The sequence below is a fragment of the Oreochromis aureus genome, linkage group 2 (genome assembly GCF_013358895.1).
Source record: "Oreochromis aureus strain Israel breed Guangdong linkage group 2, ZZ_aureus, whole genome shotgun sequence".
NCBI lineage: Eukaryota > Metazoa > Chordata > Actinopteri > Cichliformes > Cichlidae > Oreochromis > Oreochromis aureus.
In genome coordinates, this window is record NC_052943.1 from 11,733,180 (window position 1) to 11,754,361 (window position 21,182).

At 40.5% G+C, this 21,182-nt stretch overlaps 3 protein-coding genes across 4 annotated transcripts; 2 read left to right on the forward strand and 1 right to left on the reverse strand.

Annotated features, from left to right (window-relative positions):
• Positions 1-444: 444 nt before the first annotated feature.
• On the reverse strand, positions 445-6,321 carry LOC116324125. 2 transcript variants are annotated; one of them, XM_031744679.2, is made up of 10 exons: positions 6,278-6,321; positions 5,974-6,110; positions 3,421-3,569; positions 3,154-3,286; positions 2,769-3,038; positions 2,402-2,686; positions 2,150-2,301; positions 1,939-2,049; positions 1,681-1,725; positions 445-1,526 (listed from the first exon to the last, which is right to left on the reverse strand). In XM_031744679.2, exons 2-10 carry the CDS (start codon positions 6,011-6,013, stop codon positions 1,347-1,349), a joined length of 1,365 nt encoding a protein of 454 aa, XP_031600539.1. In that variant the 5' UTR covers positions 6,014-6,110; positions 6,278-6,321; the 3' UTR covers positions 445-1,346. The 2 variants fall into 2 exon arrangements, with proteins under 2 accessions (XP_031600539.1, XP_039473828.1); XM_039617894.1 differs by having other exon boundaries at positions 5,974-6,016; positions 6,100-6,303.
• Positions 6,322-7,714: 1,393 nt separating this feature from the next.
• Positions 7,715-13,859, forward strand: LOC116324115. Its single transcript, XM_031744667.2, has 11 exons — positions 7,715-7,823; positions 8,164-8,221; positions 8,844-8,858; positions 8,953-9,083; positions 9,179-9,314; positions 9,793-10,077; positions 10,251-10,589; positions 10,691-10,875; positions 11,936-12,037; positions 12,144-12,242; positions 12,328-13,859. Exons 2-11 carry the CDS (start codon positions 8,170-8,172, stop codon positions 12,547-12,549), a joined length of 1,566 nt encoding a protein of 521 aa, XP_031600527.1. The 5' UTR covers positions 7,715-7,823; positions 8,164-8,169; the 3' UTR covers positions 12,550-13,859.
• Positions 13,860-14,323: 464 nt separating this feature from the next.
• prpf19 (pre-mRNA processing factor 19) lies at positions 14,324-19,818 on the forward strand. The gene is made up of 16 exons (XM_031744659.2): positions 14,324-14,531; positions 14,745-14,894; positions 15,193-15,269; positions 16,064-16,205; positions 16,354-16,427; positions 16,525-16,590; positions 16,718-16,759; positions 16,887-16,961; positions 17,050-17,125; positions 17,212-17,321; positions 17,455-17,610; positions 17,720-17,789; positions 17,877-18,050; positions 18,290-18,372; positions 18,883-18,988; positions 19,082-19,818. The coding sequence occupies exons 1-16, from the start codon at positions 14,513-14,515 to the stop codon at positions 19,177-19,179; spliced, it is 1,518 nt and encodes a 505-aa protein (XP_031600519.1). The 5' UTR covers positions 14,324-14,512; the 3' UTR covers positions 19,180-19,818.
• Positions 19,819-21,182: the final 1,364 nt, after the last annotated feature.

A 21,182-nucleotide genomic window follows, 5' to 3' on the forward strand; every position in this document is an offset into this window, starting at 1 on the left:
ACATGCATTTTCATTGCTATGCAGATGACACCAATTTATATTTATCTACGAAATATGATAACACAAAGCAATTACTTAAACTACATGCATGTAGGCAAAGGAACATCCACTGCAGGAATTAACATCTGCACATCAACTTGCTATAAGAGCTGCATAGTAGCAGACTCTCCAAAACCAGCTTTTTTAAATGTCTGTCAACATACAAATGCTGTTATAATTAAATGACTTACAATTGCATTAGAAGCTATTACAACTGTAATGTTGATTGTAATGTTAAAAAATGCCTAACCCTCTAGTTTCCATGCAAATTTTAAGGGGCTCTTCCATTTAGATTTTTTAAAATGTAAGAAGTAGTGGTGTTGTCATTCCACTGTGTCCGTGTGCGCGTGTGTGTGTGTGTGTTAGAGAGAGAGAGTGAGACAGAAAGAGGGAGCGAGACAAAGGGACAGTTTAAAAATTCATGTAAGCTCTTTAAGGTCTTTTTCAAATCATTACACTGATTCCATATTCGGACATCTTCATGCAATGCAAACAACTATCAGAATTTTACATATATTATATAAACAAAACATGTTTTTCAATGCCCGATAAAACTTTTATACAAGCTTCTGTTTAAAGATATACAGAACCGCAGTTATACTTGTATTGCATTTGAGAATTAAACAATATAAAAAGCCACTTTTAAAAATTGCCCAACATCCCTCAAAACGCAACAATAAAAGCCACAAACAAGTGATGTATGGAGCTGAATGCACATGACAGAGGTAGAAAATACCCATACAAGCTAAAGCTAGCAACATTATCTAGTCCGATATCAATGGCAAAGCGTATTACATGCTTTGCCATTATACTGGATTGCATTATCTGTTATTCAGTAAATATCCTTAGCTCCGTGGAGAGAAGCAAAGTAGACACTACATGCAAATAACAATTCTAATTTACAGCATATGCATTTATATTCCACAATATAATAAAACCCTGATTCCTCAGCTGCTTTAGATGTAACAGGGCATTTTGAGGACAACACTGAGTGAGATTTATGTTCTTGTACCTGAGGATAAATTAGGAAGAAAAAAAAATTCAAAGCTTTCCCAGAACCAAACTGTTTTCAAGACACGACTTTACAAACTTACAAGCAATCTTGTTAACTGAAAAAATATCATTGGAATCCATACATTTTATAACAGTACATCTTGGTGTGAAAGATAAAAAGCTGATAATGTATCAACACAGTGCGAGTAACATCTGTCTGCATGGCCTTTTTCCTGTGCATGTATGACAATAGCTTTGCAAAGATGAAAATGGAAAAAATGGAATGAACTCTACCTGAATTTTCAGCATGCTATTTACAGAAAGTTTAGTTTGTCTGAGTTATAAACATCACAGATAGCTGTGTCTGAAGTAAGAGATGGTGCAAAAGGCATGTCTAATCCTTTCAGTTCAAATCGCGGCTCTGGGTCTGACAAGAGGAAGTCTGGGCTGACCGAGGGAGCTGGAGTGGAAGCCTGCTTTCCAGGTACTGCAACCTGGAGACATTGGTAAAACGAAAAAGGTGCATAAGTGCAGTGGGTAAAATGAATCAGTCACTGACAGGCCAAAAATGCCTCTGAACGAGGAAATTCCTGTTCTTGGTTTTATGCATTCATGGGGAATTTTGGATGTTTGTGTGTGTGTATATACCTCAGGCTGAGCGGGGCTCTCATGGATATTCACTTTGTGGTACATCTGTGAAGTTAGAAAAAAGCACAGGAGTCAGAAGAGGAAAGAGGATTGGCGCTATTGTGAGTTGCCCGGCAGGCCCAGATGAGATAAAGACTTAGTTAAACTCAAATGGGCCAATCCACAAACACTACTTCTTTTCAAAACAACAAAAGTGGCTCAATTCCTTTCACCTCACTTTTATCTTTGCCTTGAATTTAAATCAAGCTTTACACCTACCGGTGGCTCAGAGGAGGTAGCTGAAGGCTGTGTAGAAACATGAGAATTCACAGGCTGATAAGACAAAGCTGAAGGATGTGAGTAGCTTGGGCATGCAGGTTCATTCTCATTCTGTAATTGGAATAAGGATTTTTAATGTAAAAAACAAAACAAAAAAAAACATCAAATATTAAAATAATTAATCTTTATTTCCACTTGAAGGAATACTTACATGATAATATACAGCAGGTGCAGGTGAGGCTGCAGTCTGAGGAGCAGACTTGTCCCTTTTACAGCACTTTTTACAACAACAGCAACAGCAGACCATCACCAAGATGACAATCAAGACAGTCACAACCATAAATATAATCTGTGGCAACATTTCTGCAAGAGCACGGAGATAGTTAGGGAATATGGTGTAGAGAGTGGGGGTTAATGTTTGTTAGAACTTCTATTCTATGAGGAGAAATACTCTGTTGCTTACCAGGGATCACTTCAAGCTGAGCACTCAAGATCAGGTCGCCTTCTGGGTCTCTGAACTCAAAGGTGCCAGAGTCTCCAATTTCGGCAGGATCGATTACTATGCCATCTATCACTGCACGGATTCTGCCAGAAAAATGATTATCTTTTATGATCAGACTGCCATCCATCAGTGTTTTGGGTTCCATTTTCCCCTCAGGTGTAAAAGTCATGGTCCACTTCTTAGGACCCCGAGGGTATTCAATGACGAGGTACTCATTCCACTTTGTTTCATAGTGTCTGGTTTGTTCTGTTAGTGAGACAGATCAGACTTCATAAGAACATCTAATCTGGTAAAATGCAGAAATCTCACATGCGGCTTCTCACATCACCTTGTACTTGGAGCAGCACCCTGGCCAACACAGAGTGGTCCTTATCCCTGAAGTTGTAGTAGCCACTGTCTGCATGAGTGAGGTAAGACAGCTGCCAATTACCGTTTCTCACCTCAGCTCTGCTTTCTCTGATCTGAGAGTCTGTGCGATTCCACAGGATCTTTGGCTGGTCCGGACTGTGAAGGGGAGTAAAATCCAGGATTTCAGCCCGTCTAGGGATCGAGTACTCCCACGTATAGTAGTAATCCCTCGTGACCTTTTCGGCACATTCTTAAAATGCACATTAAGAAAAAAAAAAGGAGTGCACTTATATTTAGGACCAGGTAGCTAAAAGGCATACCTAGATATTTTTGATGTAAATATAAAGTACAGTTCAAATTCTCACCCAAGACTTTCAGTTCAACAACACTGTGTCGCTGATGGCCACCAGATGAGACAGAATAAATTCCTTCATCTCTTTCTGTCACATTTGTAACATAAATTGCGCCAAGAGAGACTCTGAAGCGTCCGTCTATTGCCTGAAAGGTAGATAGCACATATATAGTCCTCAGATTAAAACAGATTATATATACTATGATTTAATTGTTTCAAACAGAGGTCTAACATTTATCATCAGAAATGTAATGGTCACATAGAACCTGAAACTGCTCACCATCCCATTGTTTATAACAACTTTCACGGATCCTCCATTACTTTGAGTAAAGTATATCGGTCCAGTATAACGTAAGGGTGTATAATTAGATGGAAACTGCCACCTCCTGCCATAGCACACCTCATCAGTTTGTATACCAGAGGATGAGCCTTTAATCAGAAAGATGCAAGAGAAGAAGAGACAGATGGCGGTAGTGTTAATGTAACTGAAACCACAAACATCTGACGACATAATATTAGTTGTTTCCATTAATATACCAAACACACACACACACACACACACACACACACACACACACACACACACACACACACACACACACACACACACATAAACACACATTTTGTTACACTCTGAAAGTAATTTTGAAGACAAGGTTCTGGAACATCACTGAATTTACACAAATGCAGCAGCATAAAAAAAGCATTCCTAGAGATCTCTCATCCCCAAAGCACGAGGCAGAGTAAAGTATAACTCTCAATCTAATGAAGTAACTCACATTCATCATGAAGCATCAGAAATAAACCAAGTTATTATTAGCTGAATGAAGGAAATACATGAACAACATCTCACATCAGTAAATTACCCTCTTTTCAGCTCAGTCACCACAGCAGCTCCAAACCATTAAACCATTTCTGCCTTGCCTGTAACTTTGTCTCCAAACGGTTCAACCTGATTGGTCCCTCTGATGCACTCACTTCATCAGCCGCTATTCTCAAATCAGCAATGGCTGACCATCTAAGAACAGCAGCATGCAACTGGCCACTTTTAGATATCAGCACTACTGAGCCATTAACTCAAACCCATACATCACAACAGCGAGGTGTATTAATGAAGCCAGATTCATGGCTTGGCCAGCTATGCTGAGATGGCTAAGCTCAAAGTAAGAGTCACTGTGGTAATTTATGCTGGTAGGGAGCAGGTCAGGTTTTAGTTTAAATCCTCCAGAAACGCAACGTGTTCACTGATTCTTTTATTTACAGCATGTTTTAGCTGTTAAGCAAAACCTTATTAAAAACCAATGAATGAAGCACAGAGTGTACAGAAATGTGCACATATAATTAATTAATTCAATATAAAAAGTATAAATGTTGTGTGGTTTTAATCTGTTGCTAAGTTTCTTTAGCACTGCTGGAATTGCAGCTCCATGAACACTGAACATAAACCATGAACACCGTTTCAACTAATAAAATACCAAAAAGTTGACTCTGTTCATCTAGACACAGAATTAACTTTTTGGGATGTCCTTACCTGGATGATTGAGCATGCATCAAGACAACCAATAAAATAATTACACTTTGATCTGCTGACAAACTGATGCGATTCTGCCATTCGGCAGAAACGCTGCCTATTCGGATATTGGACAATGGCCTAACGTTTAAATAGATCCAGTTTAAAGTTTCAGAGCTCTAATCTGCAGCTGTTACCTTAAACAGCAGTGACAACGTGATTAACTTGAATGGATATGCGGTGCACTAAGCCACTAGACTAGACTTTCTGTAGCATTATTCTCTCATCTTATTTGTGCTGTTGCTTTTTACTGATGTATCTTTTTTTTCTTTAAATATTATAAATGACCATTTTAAGCGCCACTCTCATGGGATTATCGCATGCGGACGATGAGACACGTGACTCTGCAAAACGCCCATATTTACGTGTGAGCGCTCACAGAGCCGGAAGCAGAAGACAAATAAATATGAAAAAGTTGATTGCCACCGTCGTGCTACCCGTTCTCTCTGACTGAGGTTATATGTTTTGTCAAACCAGCTGACGGAAAGAAATCTTGGCTGTGCTGAATTTTCTGGTTTCACTTCCGTCGTGTAAACATTTCCTTTCACTTTGCGGCTAAAGACATCAATGATCATGCATAAATACCGTGAATAGTTTAAAACACATAAATATGTAACTGTATATTTATATTTCAATGAAATTAATCAGATTATTGTTTTGTTTTCTTCAATTAAGCCCTAATTGAATTATGTATACATATTTGTATACATAATTCAATTACGTAATTGAATTATGTATACAGAGAAGCCAGAGAGAATCTACAGTCTCGACTCAGCGTTCACTATTTTCAGTCTTTTGTTCAATTAAGGTTTAATTGAAAACGAAAAACAATAAAAACAATATGCTTGCTTATTTGTTTATTTATTTATTTATTTATGGGTGGATGTACGTTGATAGGTGTTTATGTTTCCCAAATAATTTATTGATAAATGAAATGCACCAAGCAGTAATTCTGGGAATAGCAGATGGGTGTGGAGACGATGCGTATTGTTCTTCCTGTGTTCTGCTACTGATTTAAATTGCATTAGTCTACAGCAGCCCCGTCTTTTACTACAACATACACGCACTTTAATTCGCTCCGGCAGAGTGCCACTTAACACCTGGCTCCACGGAGAGATTGGATAACTTTGTACATGCTGTGCCCACGGAGTGTGTGGCATGGAAACCGCTTAACGTTTGTTGTAAATAATTCCAAACCATTGAGCGTTGTATTTCAGATTTCAGGTGTTTATATGTTAGAATGTGGGAATGAGCTCTACTCACCGAAGAAGACAATGGAAAACATCAAAAACACAAGCGACATGTCCTGCAGAGAAAGAGCAGAGATGTGACTTGAGGCTCTTTTTTCTGTGCGTTTTTTTCCCTCAGCTTCCAAGACCAAATACGTACCGCATTCCCTTCTGTAATGAAATGTTCGGATAACACACAAAAATTAACCCCGAAAAAAGCAAATCAGTCCACAATAAACACGTGCTGTTATTGGGAGTGACACGGGTGATGTTCAGTATTAAAAAGCCTGACTAAGAAGAAGTTGTGGACAAACAGAAAAAGAATAACAGCAACCTACTTGTTTTGTGTGATTGAGTTGTGACTGGACTGGGCGTGGCTTAGGCTCCACCTCTCCCACGTAACTGCATACAGGGCCCACCTCCCAGGATACGTTTCAATAACAAACCGGGCGTTTGTGTTGTGTCTGCCTGCAAGATCGCTTTTACAAACCACCACATCATAAATAAAAGCAGTTTAAAGGGGATAAAAAGACAACTTTCGCGTCCTTTTGTTGGCTGCCGTCCCATTTCAAGTGAATTCAGTAGGACTGAATTCTAAAGGAATCGCAGTCAAGACGTTTTTAAAGAGTTACATGCTAAAAACACTGGGAAATAACTGGTCCAGTACCATAAAACATGCTTTATTTTAATCATGCATATAACCTATACTAAAAACATGTTTAAAATGTAAGCATGTGCACTGTTAAGGCCTTTACTTATCTCATGTGACACATAAACTTCCCCAAATAAAGATAAACCACACACCATACACTGCTGAATTTGCAAGTTTGCTTATTTACAAAGACATGAACAGTCTCTAACTTTTATGTTTGTTTCATTTAAACGGAGAGAGACAAACGTCACGGATAAATCAGTTTTGTAATTTTACATTTATTTCTTATCATTTAAGCCAGAAGAGTTGTGCTGACTGATTTCTATCATTAAAATAGAACAAAATGTCTTTATCATGTAGTAAAACTAAGATGTATCAATGAAATTGGACTTCTTTCTTCTTATATTGAGATATCTGAGGGATGTTGTCTGCCTACTTAAGATCAAAGTAGGCTGTATGTGTAATATGGTGTAATAAGAGTTTGACATTCCTGCCATAGAAAATCAATAGAGAGTTTCTGTAAAGAGGAGTAAAAGAGATGAGTCCAAACGTGGTGACCAACTACAAGAAACATCTTACTGCTGCGCTTGCCAACAAGGGTTTCTCCACAAAAAACTTGCTTGTGTTGTTCTTGGGGATAAAACACTTATTTCACTCAATGACATGAAATCAATTTATAATTTTTATGTAATGTGTTTTTTTCCTGGATTTTTGGTCCATATTCTGTCTCTCCCATTAAAATGAAACTACCATCAAATCTAGAGACTCTTTATTTCTGGGGAGCTGGAGATCAAGTAATTTTCCCCCACTGTAGAAAATAACAAGTTAACAAAAGTTAATTGACAAAATTAACTTTTTAACAAGAAGGAAAATTTAAGTGAGATGATTTCCATTTCGCGTTATGATCTCTTATATTTTCTAAGATCATCTCATCATTTGCACGTACAGTCAGATTCTGACGAGTTACTACAGAAGTCTAAAATATAGCAGGCTAAGTAAAAGGGAGGGAAAATATGTCCCCTTGGGCTAACGGTGTATTTACAAGAACTGCAAAATGTGACGCACTTTGCGTATCAGCGGCCGAGAATACGACGTATCCATCGCCATAACAGAAGGGGGAACAGTGGGCATGCGCGCTCTGCGGAGGTCGTCGTTATCCTCTTATCCTCATCCACAAAAACATTTTTTTTTTAATTACCCTCCGGTGGATTTCTGTTTTGCACATCCTGCAGGTGAGTTCACATTACGCGCAAACTGAGTAATCGTTTGTTGATGATCGGTAACTGATGGCCCGGCAGCCTGTAGTAGCGCTGCGATGGTTCAGAAGATGGGAAACATGTTGGACACCTGAGTGGACATGACTTCAAAGAGCGGACAGGACGTCATGGGGGGGACATGAGTGCGCTGTAGCTTGAGTCCGCACGGACATCAGTAGGGCTGTCGCTGAGCTCCCCGCCTTTTGTAGCTTGTTGATTAATGATCGGATGTCCCGTCTGGCCGCTTGTTTTCAGAGGAGGGTTGGGGTGAATGTCAATTACGTTTACAGATGAAACAATCCGCTGTCTTTTACAGGAGAAGATGTCCTCCTGCGTCCTCTACACTGCACTTTTCACCCTTCCTTTTGCACTGGGTAAGTGTGGCACCAGTTTTTAATAAGACTACCCGTAGTTGTTCTGTTTCTTTCTGCTTAAATAATTATTAATAATGCATTTACTGGTGCTTTATATTACGGTTAGGTTATTCATAGTAAAAGTGAAGTCAGTGTTACTATTTAAAAAAGTGACTAATTAATACATTTGTTGATAACGTCACCATTATCTGCAGAATGTTTCTAGAAAGCCATTTCATTAAAGGGTCTTGGATTAAATAAAACAAAGGCAAAGAAGAATGGCCAGCCCAGATTTGAAGAGCAAAGAATGTCGTTTTTTAGCACTTCAACTCACAAATATAAATTTCCAACATGCAAAACTATAATAAATGTGAGAGGTGCCCAGAGAAAATGCAGTGGAAAAATATGCAGTATAAAGGCAGTACGTGAACAGTAAGAATTAATAAACGTGTACATATGCTGAATTAAAGAGCTTAAAAGTCAAATCACATAGCAGACTCTAAAAATCTGTTACAAAATAGATGACCTTAAATGACCTAATAGCATAAAAGTAGGTCAACCTTTTACATCTGTAGGAGAGTTACCATCCATATCTGAGGTCTAAAGAAAATTATTAATTATGTTACTCGTACTTTTCCTGCAGGTTGGGAATTACTAGGTGAGTCAAAAGTATCATTTTACCGCTCATGCATCCTTCATCTGGAGCACGTGGTCTCCAATGATGTTGCTGACTTTCATTTGCACCTCGACAGGTGACCGAGAAAAAGTCCAGACTGTTTGCGTCGGGAAGGAGTTTCGTCTACCGGTGGACTCAACGTCGCGAATCGTGACTTTTACGCCGTATCCCGAGGGGCCGAAACGCATCCTGCTGGAGAAAACCACTGTGAGTGGACGAGTGTTGGCACTTGGGGGTTTTTGTGTGTGTGTGTGTGTTTGGTTGCTGTGTTGCCTAAAAATGGATCTGCCATGCAACTGTAGGTTAAGGACCCACGGTTTGAGTGGACCAAAGATAAGTCGTTAGTCCTGAAAGAAGTGAGTCATGCTGACCAGGGACTTTATGCCAACAAGCTGTCCGTGGGATTCACCTACGAGACTGTCCGTCTGATCGTTTCAGGTATGACAGTTGCCTCTCTTTGGCGAAATACATTGCTTTGTGTCATGATGCGAAAGACCCATAATTTTTCAATCATCTGTCTCTCTTGGCTTGAAACGTTAAGTAATTTAACTTAATGTGTTCGTATGCTTTGATGCCATATAGGCAATGTATTCATTGCTTTAAAGCAGAGAAGTTGTAACAACTATTCTGACTCTGTTTCAGGTGTGTTTGTGTGTGTGTGCATATAACATTTACCAGCCACACCCCTGCTGCATAAAAAGAGGAGAGGTTAATTGGTATAAATGCACAGCAGGTGTGGCAGTACTTTACCTGGCAGTATACTGATGTGTGTTAGGAGTGGGTCTTTTGCAATATCACTTTAATTTTCACCAGTTCAGTTAAAAAGAAAGTAACTTTTGCATTTTAAAATTGTACTTAAATAAACTTGTTCTCTTTCTGTCTTTCACTTATCTCGTGGTTCTTCGTCTTCCTTCAGAATGCATTAAACCCTACCGCAGAAACTATGGGGAGACCTTTGAGCACAGCATCCCCGAAAATGGCTCCTTGTTGGAGTTCTCTCACCGGGGCGCTCCGCCTGAGGCTGTGCCGGTTGTGCTTTGGAACCGGACAGACCCCGAAACCGGTGACGCTGGACGGGGGCGGCTACTAAGAGGGGGGAAGGTCTGGGTGGCGGAGAGAGTGACGCAAGCAGACCAAGGCAACTACACCATGAGAGACGACAACGGGAAGGTGCTGGGTCGTAGCACCCTCACCGTCCGTGGTGAGCAGAGCAGAAACATGTGGGTTTTAAGAAGCTGACTGACTACCTTTAACTTTGTGACTTTACAGTGCTAATGGTTTTGTTTTATCCTTCCCTTTCTATCTGATGCCCTCTCATACTTCCACATTCACCACTACTCCATTTTTCATGATTTTACACATGGATGGATGCAGGGCATTCCTTCAACATCACACGCTTTACCAAAGAGTCCATAATCCTGCCTCTATTTCTTCCTCTTCCTCATGCCCATCTCATTTTTACCCCTGGCCAATTTCCTGATGAATCCTCCCTGGGCCCCTTTGACCCCAAACCCCCGCGTGGCCCTGTGCAGCTCATCCGTGAGGGGCAGATAACGGACCATGACCTGCGCTACAGGGGTATCATCTCACTGAGTAGGAACGGCTCCATCTACGAGGTGGTCATTGCAAGGCTGACCTCAAGGCATGATGGGCTGTATGAAGTCAAAGACAGGAATGGCAACCTGGTATCCTCCACCTACTTGCACGTGATTGGTGGGTATTGTGCGACGTTTTTGGAAGCATGCATCAGTCAGAAGTTGTTTGATCCACAGTTGCCACTCCTCCTAAAATCCATGTGTCTGCTATCTTCCCAGACAAAAGGGGAGGGAGTTGGCGAGCACTCCTCAAGTCCGTCACTGTCCCTTCTGGCATGTTCGTGTCCCTGGCTGGTTTCATCCTGTTCATGAAACGCTACCCAAACTGTAGCCTCTCCCAGATCATCACCTGCTTTAGAACACACCGCACGCCGCCAGCCAACCCCCCGAGGGTCAACATCCAGGTGAGGAAACGAGAAAAAACATCATACTGACTTCCTTTTTTACATATATATATATATATATATATATTTGGACAAGCAAATATTGTCTTTGAAGCCATTTGATCTTCTTGAAGCAGTTCCTGCAGATAAGGGTGCTATAGCTGAACAGAGTCACAGGAAAGTGAGCTTTTTCTGAAGAAGTCACTGCTCCAACCGCAGAAATGACAAATTTTCCACCCAGTGCAAGAAGTTAGAATCCACCCACAACAGTTCAATTTATATATTGTTTCCTACGCCATACTGCTGTACTCCATTTCTTCTCATCCAGCCATTTCTTGGTGGATTTATTAGGGTGATGCACTCTTCACCCTGATGAAACAGATGGCCTCACTCTTTGATATGATGGCGAGTCTACAGCCAAATAAATAAATACAAGCCGTCAAGTCAATCATATTGCAGATGCATGCACTTTGACACCTCCATGAGTCACATGTTGACGTTATTGGACATTTCTCTTTTGCACCAGACAGTCTGATGGGCTGAAGTATCTTTAAGAAGTACGGAGAAAAAAAACTTATGGTAGAAGCTCTTTATTCAGTGGGTATGTTTTATTTCAGATACTTTGTAGATATTTTTATATATTCTGTCCAAAGTAATTTGACTGAAGCTCTGTAGATGTCAGCGTGATGATGCCACACACATCACTAGCAAGGAGCAACCTGATATCCCGGCGAAACGTTTAACAGACACACCAGTCCACGATGCCCATTTCACACTTTGACTCTCCAAAACATGAAACGTGAAAGGAGAGCAGCAGACGGTTACATAAATAGGGCTAGCTGTTTCAGCCTTTCTTTTTAATCTCTATTTGAGCCTTGCCATGCCTTCATGCCATGGCGAGACATATGTCATCTGGCTGTCCCTCCACAATCCACAAGAACCTTGGACACAGTGATCACTCAAGGTCACATTTATTGTTTTTACGAGCAGTAACCGGTGAATTGTGATGGTCTGTGAGCCGGATGAGTTCCTAGGTCATTATCGTTACTGGTTTATTTATGTTTGTGTGTTTTTCTTGCAGCACTACAGTCACCCCTCTCCTCAGCCCTCAGGCCACTACAGCTACTCTCAGCAGCCTGAAACACCAAGAAAATGGACCCCAAGAGCCAGTCCTGTTCACACTGTAAGACGGATTAACTAATATAATCTGTTTGGTTTTTTTTAAGGGAGCTAAAATCATTCAATTGAATTGTGTCTGTGTTCATATCTGTTGTTGTTTGTATTTCCAGGGTTACGTTCCGGTAATGGTAGGGTCTCCGAGAGCCGAGAACCAGGATGCCCACAGAGCGACAGCTGGGAGTTCTCCTAGTCATAACTTAACTGTTGAGGTAATACAGCTCTCCAGCTGTGAATATTTAGATGCCACGGATTAATACGATATTTGCTTAAACTTGTGTCTTCATCCCTTGTTAGGAGGCTAAATCGAATGAGGAAGAGGACAGGATTTCCTTCCCTGTGCCCGGAGCTTCAGACTGCCTCCACTCATCCGAGGACTGCGTTCAGTTCCAAATCAAAAAGGACGGAGATAAGGGAAGGGGGAACAAATCCCATGACTTCTTTTCCACGCTGCCACTAGACACGGACACCTCTGAATCCTTCAGTGTTTACACGTCAAAGAATCTGAACTTTTCATAAAACAGAGAACTGGATCGGAGATAAGGGAAGAAGGATTATTCAGCATGGAGAAATCACACAAATGGTGACGTTATGCTCCTGACAGAGAAGAAAAACCTTGCCTGTGCCTTATGCACGGTTTTAATAGTTTGCTTTGTAATTTTTCTGAAGCATGAGTTGAGCATAATCCTTCCTGTCTCATATTGCACTGCCTGATGGTGCTCCTGAAATCTCCTGCCGTTACCTACCTCCGGACCCTCAGGACCAATATGATCTGCACTGCTCCTGTGTTTAAGACGGTCTCTAGGGCTACCCACCAGTTGTTGTGGTAACGTTTGAAAAAGCTCATTTTTAAATACTGTACAGCAATATTGACTTAAGTTCTCACCCATCATGTTGTCCATATTTAATTATTATTCTAAATAGCTTGTCTGCATTTCTAACGATTTATGCAGTGTATTAAATCTTTGGGGGTAATTCTAGTTATAATAGTTATGTGACATGTTTCACCAAATACTGCAATTAATCTGTGAATTTTGTGTGCAGGATAACCTTTTATCCCCAAAGCTTGTAATATTTTCACAATGTCATAATGTCATCACTCAAAAAATAAAAAAAGTGTCTTTAACAAACACATTTTAGATGATGTCATCTTTACACTGTATGCATGTTCGCCACCCAGGGGTGTGTCCTCTTTGCTTTGCTCTTCTCCCTCCATGCAAATGGCTGTTTCTCTAAAAACCTGTCAGTCAAAATTGTGTTGTTTGATGGGGGTCATTGGTCTTATCAAGGACACAGATGTGGGGTTGAACAGCTGGCCCTGTTGTGTAGTCAGATCAGCCTAGAGCTGAATACGCTCAAACTGTAGCAGTAACAGTGCAGTTGAGGAGGAGTCACTCTCCATTATCCCCACCTGCCACAATGTTCCAAGATCTGAAGTGGTCACTCAGTATAGACACTATCATCAAAAAGGCCGAGCAGAGGCCTGCACCAGCTCAGGAAGTTCAACCTGCCTCAGGAGGTGTTGATCCATTCGACTCTGCATTAATCCAGTCTGTTCTCTGCTCACTCATCATGGTATTGTTTGCAGGACAAGAACAGACTACAATGGACAGTGAAGTCTGCAGGAAATACAAATGTAGAGTCAGGGCACAATCAGGCAATATCACTGCATATCCTCTGGTAGGCGCTACAGAGCACCGTATGCCCAAACAAGCAGCCATCTGTACAGTTCCTTTCCACAGGCCATCACTCTGATAAACATTTAGGACACTCACATGGTCTCTGTATTTAAAAAATCCACCAAACCTGCTGCTGAATCAAAGCATGCTGTATATACTGTTTTGTCCTGTTGTACATACCTATATGCTATATATATATATTTATAGTCAATCCTCATGTGTATACTGTATATATAATAACTAGCTGTCCAGCTCTTATTTATTCCAACAGATTTGCACTCTGCAACTTTGCTCTATGAGTACGCTATAAATGTATTATTGTCTGTGCCGTGTTGGTGTCATGTTGTTTCTCTGTCTGTCTGTTGGCTACTCTGTTATGTACACTGAGTGCAAAAACTCCTTGTACCTGATCAATAAAGCAATAATCAATAACCACTTTCCACCTATGTGTGTGTGTATACATATATATATATGTGTGTGTGTGTGTGTAGATAGATAGATAGATAGATAGATAGATAGATAGATAGATAGATAGATAGATAGATAGATAGATAGATACACATATATTTAGGAAGCTGGAAAGTGGTCAAATGTTCTCCTCGGCGCAGTGACGGTAGGTGGCAGAGTTTGGGACATTGAAGCTAACTCAAAGCGTAGAAGAAGAGTGTTCGTTGTAGCGGCAATGAAAGGACAGCGTGCTACTTCCAAACAGAAGTAAAGTGTACCTTAGCTGCAACAACTTTAAAGTACAGCGCGAGCATAAATCACATTTAACACGAGACTTTTAGGACTCCGCCTGGAACATGGCTTTGGTTTGTGCAAGTAGGTGACGCTGAATTCATTGATATGACGGAGGCCGGTTAGCTCGGTACCGCGCTAATGCTGCTAGCTGATTTAGCTAGCGTTAGCGGCCATGCAGTACCGCCTTCTGCTTTGATATAGTTCATCGATCTCTTTTTTTAATTGTGTGTGTTTTTTTTTAAATTGCTGGGAGTTATGTGTTGTTAAAAAAGCCGGAACTGAACTCTATTACAGTTTCCAACGAAGTGCCAGAGCACCCGTGCGTCTCTCCGGTGTCCAACCAGGTGTTTGAGCGCAGGCTGATCGAGAAGTACATCGCAGAGAATGGGACGGACCCGATGAACGGACAGCCGCTGTCCGAGGAGCAGCTCGTAGACATCAAAGGTGGGTTTCTGGGTGTTTTCTAAGAGGCAGTAGACCTCAATAAAGTTCATGCAGAGTAATGCTACTTCCGTGAGAGAGGTCGTTATCAGTGGAATGATGCTCGGCTTTGGTTTCGTAGGCTGAAGTTTGCAGACGTGTTGCATTGTACTGAGCTATTCTTTGTGATATTCATAGAACCATAGGAAATGATCAAGATTTATATATGAAAAGAAAATCAGTGTGGCATGTGCCCTTAAATACTCAAATCTCATTGCAAATAAGCCTCGATGAATTACTGAAGAGGTTTCCTGTCTTTTAGTGGCTCATCCTATTAGACCAAAGGCACCATCGGCAACCAGTATTCCTGCCATTCTCAAGTCCCTTCAAGATGAATGGGTAAGTCCTGTAAACTCTGAGATAGCAAAGAACAGAGCACTTTATACTGTATCTATTGTATGTATCATTTTGTTTTTAAATTGATTTTTCTTATTACTGTTTAACACTACATCAACAACACATTACAAATACACACAACATTTAGGAACATTTTAAACAAGTAGGGAGTCAGCTACTAATCAACATAAATTAGTTATAAATGTGTAGAACTCAAATCAGATCTGTAGGGTGTTGGATAGTTTAACAATTAAAAGTGTGTTACAGGGAACCATTTATCCCTCTCCAGTAGTTTTTAACAACAGGACTCTTGTTTTGGATTTTTGTTTTTTGTTTGTTTGTTTTTTCTAATTGTGCATTATATGATGGGTTACAACAGCATATTTTTGATCTAATCTGTGCCGCAAAAAAAGAATCTAATAGAAGATTGGCCCCTTTTCTTTCTTGAATTGCAAAGTTTTGTGACAAACCTTGGGTCTTTTGAATTAGTTTGAATTCATGAAAAATGTTTGTTTGGTACATTCATTTAAATAACTTTAATTCTTTAGCTGAGACCAAAAAAGCGAGTTCCATCTTGTTATCTTCCTTATTTCATTTAAACACATGGGTGTAAAGTTATATTCCAGTGAGTTTAATAAATTTTTTTAAAGATATATTTCAAACAAACCAGTATATAGTGGGATTTTTTTGTTTGTTTTTTAAATCTTGACTGCAAAATGCTGGTAGAACCAAAGTAATTAAAACATGTCAATTTGTGTCTGTTTGTGCTCCTTTCTCACTTTTCATTTCTGTTCTAGGATGCTGTAATGCTTCATAGCTTCACCTTGCGGCAGCAGCTGCAGACTACTCGCCAAGAACTTTCACACGCCCTCTATCAGCACGATGCCGCCTGCAGAGTCATCGCTCGACTCACCAAAGAGGTCACAGCTGCAAGAGAAGGTGGGTTGACAGCAGTTTGGGTGTCCGCACAGTTATGAAACGTGTAGAAATGGCTTTAATGTGATCATCAGGTCCAAATGAACCTGGATTCATTGATATTGTGTGTGTATTTTATTTATTTTAATGAGTCGATTTCTTCTTTCCACAGCTCTTGCTACGCTCAAACCCCAGGCCGGATTGGTTGCCCCTCAGGCAGTGCCCGCCTCTCAGCCAGCTGCAGCAGTGAGTAGCTGGGCTTTAGTTTCAGCTGATCAGACAATGATCAGACTGTCACATCATGCCTTTAAACAATATTTAATTCTGCCTTTTTTTACACCAGGGTGCTGGTGGAGAGCCTATGGAGATTAGTGAACAAGTGGGAATGACTCCAGAAATCATCCAGAAGGTAATATTGATATATTTTTTTTGATTGATTATTTTTTTTACCATTATGACCGTTTGTAATAATTTCTTTGGTTATAAAGTGCTTTTCTTGAGCTTGATGTTTTTAAATGTTTTTTTTCTGTTTGCAGCTCCAAGACAAGGCTACTATCCTCACTACAGAGAGAAAGAAGGTATTAAATTTCTCTTTTATTTAGCTGCTAATGTGCAAACACTTGTTTTACTTGTTTTGCCACAAGCTCTGTTTGTGCATAATTTACCCTCGTTCTCATTTAATTGCTTTACTGTGGTTCTCTACAGAGAGGCAAAACTGTCCCAGAGGATCTGGTTAGAGCCGAGGATCTCGGCAAATACCGCCAAGTGGCCTCTCATGCTGTAAGTATTGATTATGCAGGATCATGAGGATGCATCGGTTTCACCAAGCAATCCAATTTATCAACGTTCTCTCCTATGTTGCCTTCAGGGTCTTCATAGTGCCAGTGTGCCTGGTATTCTGTCTCTGGATCTGTGTCCCTCAGACACCAACAAAGTGCTCACCGGTACACTGAATCAATCTTTCATTCTGTATTTCATTTGCTGGGATGCCAGACAAAGAATCTGATATTAAACCTGTTCTATCTCCCAGGTGGAGCTGATAAGAACGTGGTGGTGTTTGACAAGAACGAAGAGCAGATCGTGGCAACGCTTAAGGGTCACACCAAGAAGGTTACCTCTGTCATTTACCACCCATCTCAGGTAACTTGTCCTCTGAGATCCTACATGCAAACTTGCACCCAAAGCTCCTGAAGAATTTTAATGGAATGATGACAAACACAATCGTTCCTTTAATCTGTTGTTCCTCACTCGCTTGCCGTCTTTTCTCCTCTAGTCTGTGGTCTTCTCCGCCTCTCCAGACACCACCATCCGTGTGTGGTCTGTCACCGGGGGCAACTGTGTGCAGGTGGTGCGTGCTCACGAGGCAGGCGTCACTGGTCTCTCTCTTCATGCTACTGGAGACTACCTGCTCAGCTCCTCTGAGGATCAGGTGCGTGCTCGAAATTACCAACAGGCCTTGAACTTTAATCACTGAATGATTGAGCTTTTTGCCGTTAAACTGCTTCACCGCTCTAACTCTTATTACTTTTATCCTGCAGTACTGGGCCTTTTCTGATATCCAGACGGGCAGAGTCCTCACCAAAGTTACTGATGAAAGTGCTGGCTGTGGTAAGTTTCTCTTTGCTTGCTTAATGCATTTGATAGTCATAATAACAGTCCTCTTCCAGGCATAATGTATCTGATTGCACCCCTCAGCTCTCACATGCGCTCAGTTCCACCCTGATGGTCTCATTTTTGGCACTGGTACTGCGGACTCCCAGATTAAGATTTGGGATCTGAAGGAGCGCACCAACGTGGCCAACTTCCCAGGTCACTCTGGACCTGTCACCTCCATTGCTTTCTCTGAGAACGGATACTATCTGGCCACAGGTGAGACTGACTTGATAGCATTTTTTGCGCAGTTTAGCCGTCAGTCTTTAATGTGCACAAACTTGTAGAGCTGCATGGACATTTTCTTTAGAGTATCAAAAGTGACTAGTGCATCAATGACTTGCATAGTTTAGGAGATTTATCAGTGTCTTCAGCCTTATAAGAATAAAAATGGTGTGCCTATAGAAAAAATAAAAATAAAAAAAAAAAATAAACATAATTATCCTTGTTTGCTCCAGGTGCCCAGGACAGCTCTCTGAAACTGTGGGATTTGAGGAAGCTGAAGAACTTCAAGACCATTACTCTGGACAACAACTATGAGGTAAGAAATTTGGGATTTCTCCTTTTTAAAGGATTTTTTTTTTAACTGTTTGAGAAATAGTTTTAGCATCACCTCTAGGCTGTCATTGCACCCAGAGATAAATGGCTGTGGATGAAAAGTTGCATGTATAATTGTCAGGGTGCTGGTAGGTAAATGGTAAATGGCCTGTATTTATATAGCGCTTTACTAGTCCCTAAGGACCCCAAAGCGCTTTACACATTCAGTCATCCACCCATTCACACACTGGTGATGGCAAGCTACGTTGTAGCCACAGCTACCCTGGGGCGCGCTGACAGAGGCGAGGCTGCCGGACACTGGCGCCACCGGGCCCTCTGACCCTCTGAGGTGGATTGCTTTAACTTCAGAAAGAACCAGATTAGCAGTTTTTCCACTGTGTTCTCTTTATTTTTACTAAGCTGAACTCCAGCGTTTCACTGTAGACCAGCTTTGAAGTTGTCCAACTCATTTTAGGTTTTCTTCTGAGCCTAATCCGTTCATTTTTTGTTTCAGGTGAAGTCCCTTGTGTTTGATCAGAGTGGTACCTACCTGGCTGTAGGAGGGTCTGACATCCGTGTCTACATCTGCAAGCAGTGGTCTGAGGTCCTCAACTTCACCGGTATGAAGACAAAAGAAATGTCAAATCTCTTTTGAGATTTTCAACTAGTATGCATGTGACATTTACCCCTGATCTTTTTCTTTTCAACCATAGACCATACAGGATTGGTGACTGGGGTGGCCTTTGGAGAGAATGCCCGGTTCCTGACGTCTACAGCAATGGACAGAAGCCTCAAATTTTACAGTTTGTAGAAAAGCAGAAATTCAAGATGAGGGGAGGAGGGCAACTAAGACGAGAACAGTCTGTGTCAGAGCTGCCGCTACCTCCGACACATTCATTATCAGAAAAAGATGAAAAAAAGAAATCTGTGCTAACTTTGCATCTTTTTTAGTGAGTTAGTCCTCATATCCAGTGAAGAAATCTGTGAGATTGTCAGCAATTTGAAGCAGCATGGTTAGTGCGACATGTTTGTTGGCTTTATGTGTTTGAAATACAAGTGATGGAAAATGACATGAAAAGCCTTTAAGTTCCTTTCCTGTTTGCCAGCAATTATGATTTTACTGTAGTATTTTCTTTTTTTGTGTATGTATGAAAGGGAGGGGGGTCATTTGGAAACTATAATTGCTTCTTAATGTAGACCAGCTTCATTATAGTGTCGTTAGGGTAAGATAAGATACATCTACAGTCATGTACAGTGAGATCAACAGGTGTAGGAAATTGATGTACTTCTGTGAAAAACTTTCGCCACATTTCATATCCTGTTTTATTGATTCCATTTAAACATTTTTGTCTTTTGTTTTCCCCCCAGTTGTGTATTTCTTATTACCTGCTGTTTTACCTGTTGCACATCTGCCCTTTTACAATTAAATAAAATATCTTTTGTATTGCCATATGAGTGTCTGTCACTGTGGGGTCCTCAGCTAGAATGCTTGCTTTGTCTTTACAAGATACATCCAAAATATAAAGTTCCTTTTGAATCAAAATGCATTTTACTCATTGCTTTCTTGATGTTTGAGCTTTATACCAGACAATGAAAATGATCTTTATTTTTGATACAGTTGTGGTCACCGGTTTACATACAAGGAGGATTGGATTTTTTTTTAAATTTATTTTTTTACCCTCTCTTTTAACTTCTTACACTGATATTTGGTTAAATGTTTCCTTAGAAGGGCTTGCCTTGAGCAGGCAATCTAGGTATCCATCAATAAGCTTTTGGCATAATTCTGGCTGGCTATTTGATGACTATTCTTGACATAAGTGGTAGTTCATTTAAACTGGTTGGTTTCCTGGCATAGATGGGTTTTAAAGGCATTTGGCTTGTTCTTGTGGGAAGCTGCAAATTTCAGTTGAGCTTGAAGGTCTTGATTTTGGATCAGGACCCCCTTTTTTTGACTGGCATCTTCAGTCCATCATGACGTAAAACACTTCACTGTGGACAGTGATGCTGGTGTTCCAGCAGTTTCATTCTAACCAATTCCCTCTTATCTGACAGTGACAGTTTTAAGTAGTGACACATTTACACAACAAATCCCTTTTATGCTGGCAAAGAGGAATTACCTGTTGCAGTGACTCATGATCACATGAACAAGAAGTTAGCATGTTGGTCTTTTCAAGTTAAAAGACACAGTAGAACCTTCAGCACCAATTAATGAAAAGACTCGATCCTGTGTGGATTAGAGGAAATCCACAATAAATTAAAACATGTGCACTGAATTCTTGTTTTTTAAACCATTAAAGATCTATGCTGTACAATCTTTGCACCCTAGAGAAAGAATAGCTCGAAGAAATCAAAAGCCCAAAACGGCCATGGTTTTCACGCCTATGATACATATCTGTATGCTTAGAGGCTGTGATTTCTACACAAATCCTACACAACATCTCAGTTGAACTTTAAGTGTTCATTGTTGTGAACTTCTACATTCTTCCTTTGCCTGCTGCATAATAATGAAACTACTAAGAAAGGAACTATTTTTCAGTTTCTTTAAATGTAACGGAACTGAATTAAAAACAACTTTAAATACTGGTTGACTTTTACTTTGAGTATTGTCCCTAACTTTAGCATGTCTTTTTTGGAGACATCACATGCTACAAATTATGGTTCTGGCCTTGGTTTGTATGTAGTTAATAAAGTTAGGAGAGGAAAAAAACAGAGCACGTCTGGGTTTATCAAACGCACGTGACTGTGGTTTCCAGATGACTGTACAGGCCAAACCAGCTTCTCCAGATATGCTTAACTCTAATATCAAACCGTGAA

Bases quoted from the DNA above. Each gene is read 5' to 3' on its own strand.
- LOC116324125 (XM_031744679.2), bottom strand. From the start codon at position 6,013: ATGTCGCTTGTGTTTTTGATGTTTTCCATTGTCTTCTTCG. The intron at 3,570-5,973 runs GTGAGTAGAGCT...TTCTGATTAAAG, and splicing joins GTTTTCCATTGTCTTCTTCG to GCTCATCCTCTGGTATACAA. The intron at 2,302-2,401 runs GTAAGCAACAGA...GTGCTCTTGCAG, and splicing joins TCAGCTTGAAGTGATCCCTG to AAATGTTGCCACAGATTATA.
- LOC116324115 (XM_031744667.2), top strand. From the start codon at position 8,170: ATGTCCTCCTGCGTCCTCTACACTGCACTTTTCACCCTTCCTTTTGCA. The intron at 12,038-12,143 runs GTAAGACGGATT...TTGTATTTCCAG, and splicing joins GAGCCAGTCCTGTTCACACT to GGTTACGTTCCGGTAATGGT. The intron at 12,243-12,327 runs GTAATACAGCTC...ATCCCTTGTTAG, and splicing joins GTCATAACTTAACTGTTGAG to GAGGCTAAATCGAATGAGGA.
- prpf19 (XM_031744659.2), top strand. The intron at 16,962-17,049 runs GTAAGTATTGAT...TGTTGCCTTCAG, and splicing joins GCCAAGTGGCCTCTCATGCT to GGTCTTCATAGTGCCAGTGT. The intron at 17,611-17,719 runs GTGCGTGCTCGA...TTTATCCTGCAG, and splicing joins TCAGCTCCTCTGAGGATCAG to TACTGGGCCTTTTCTGATAT.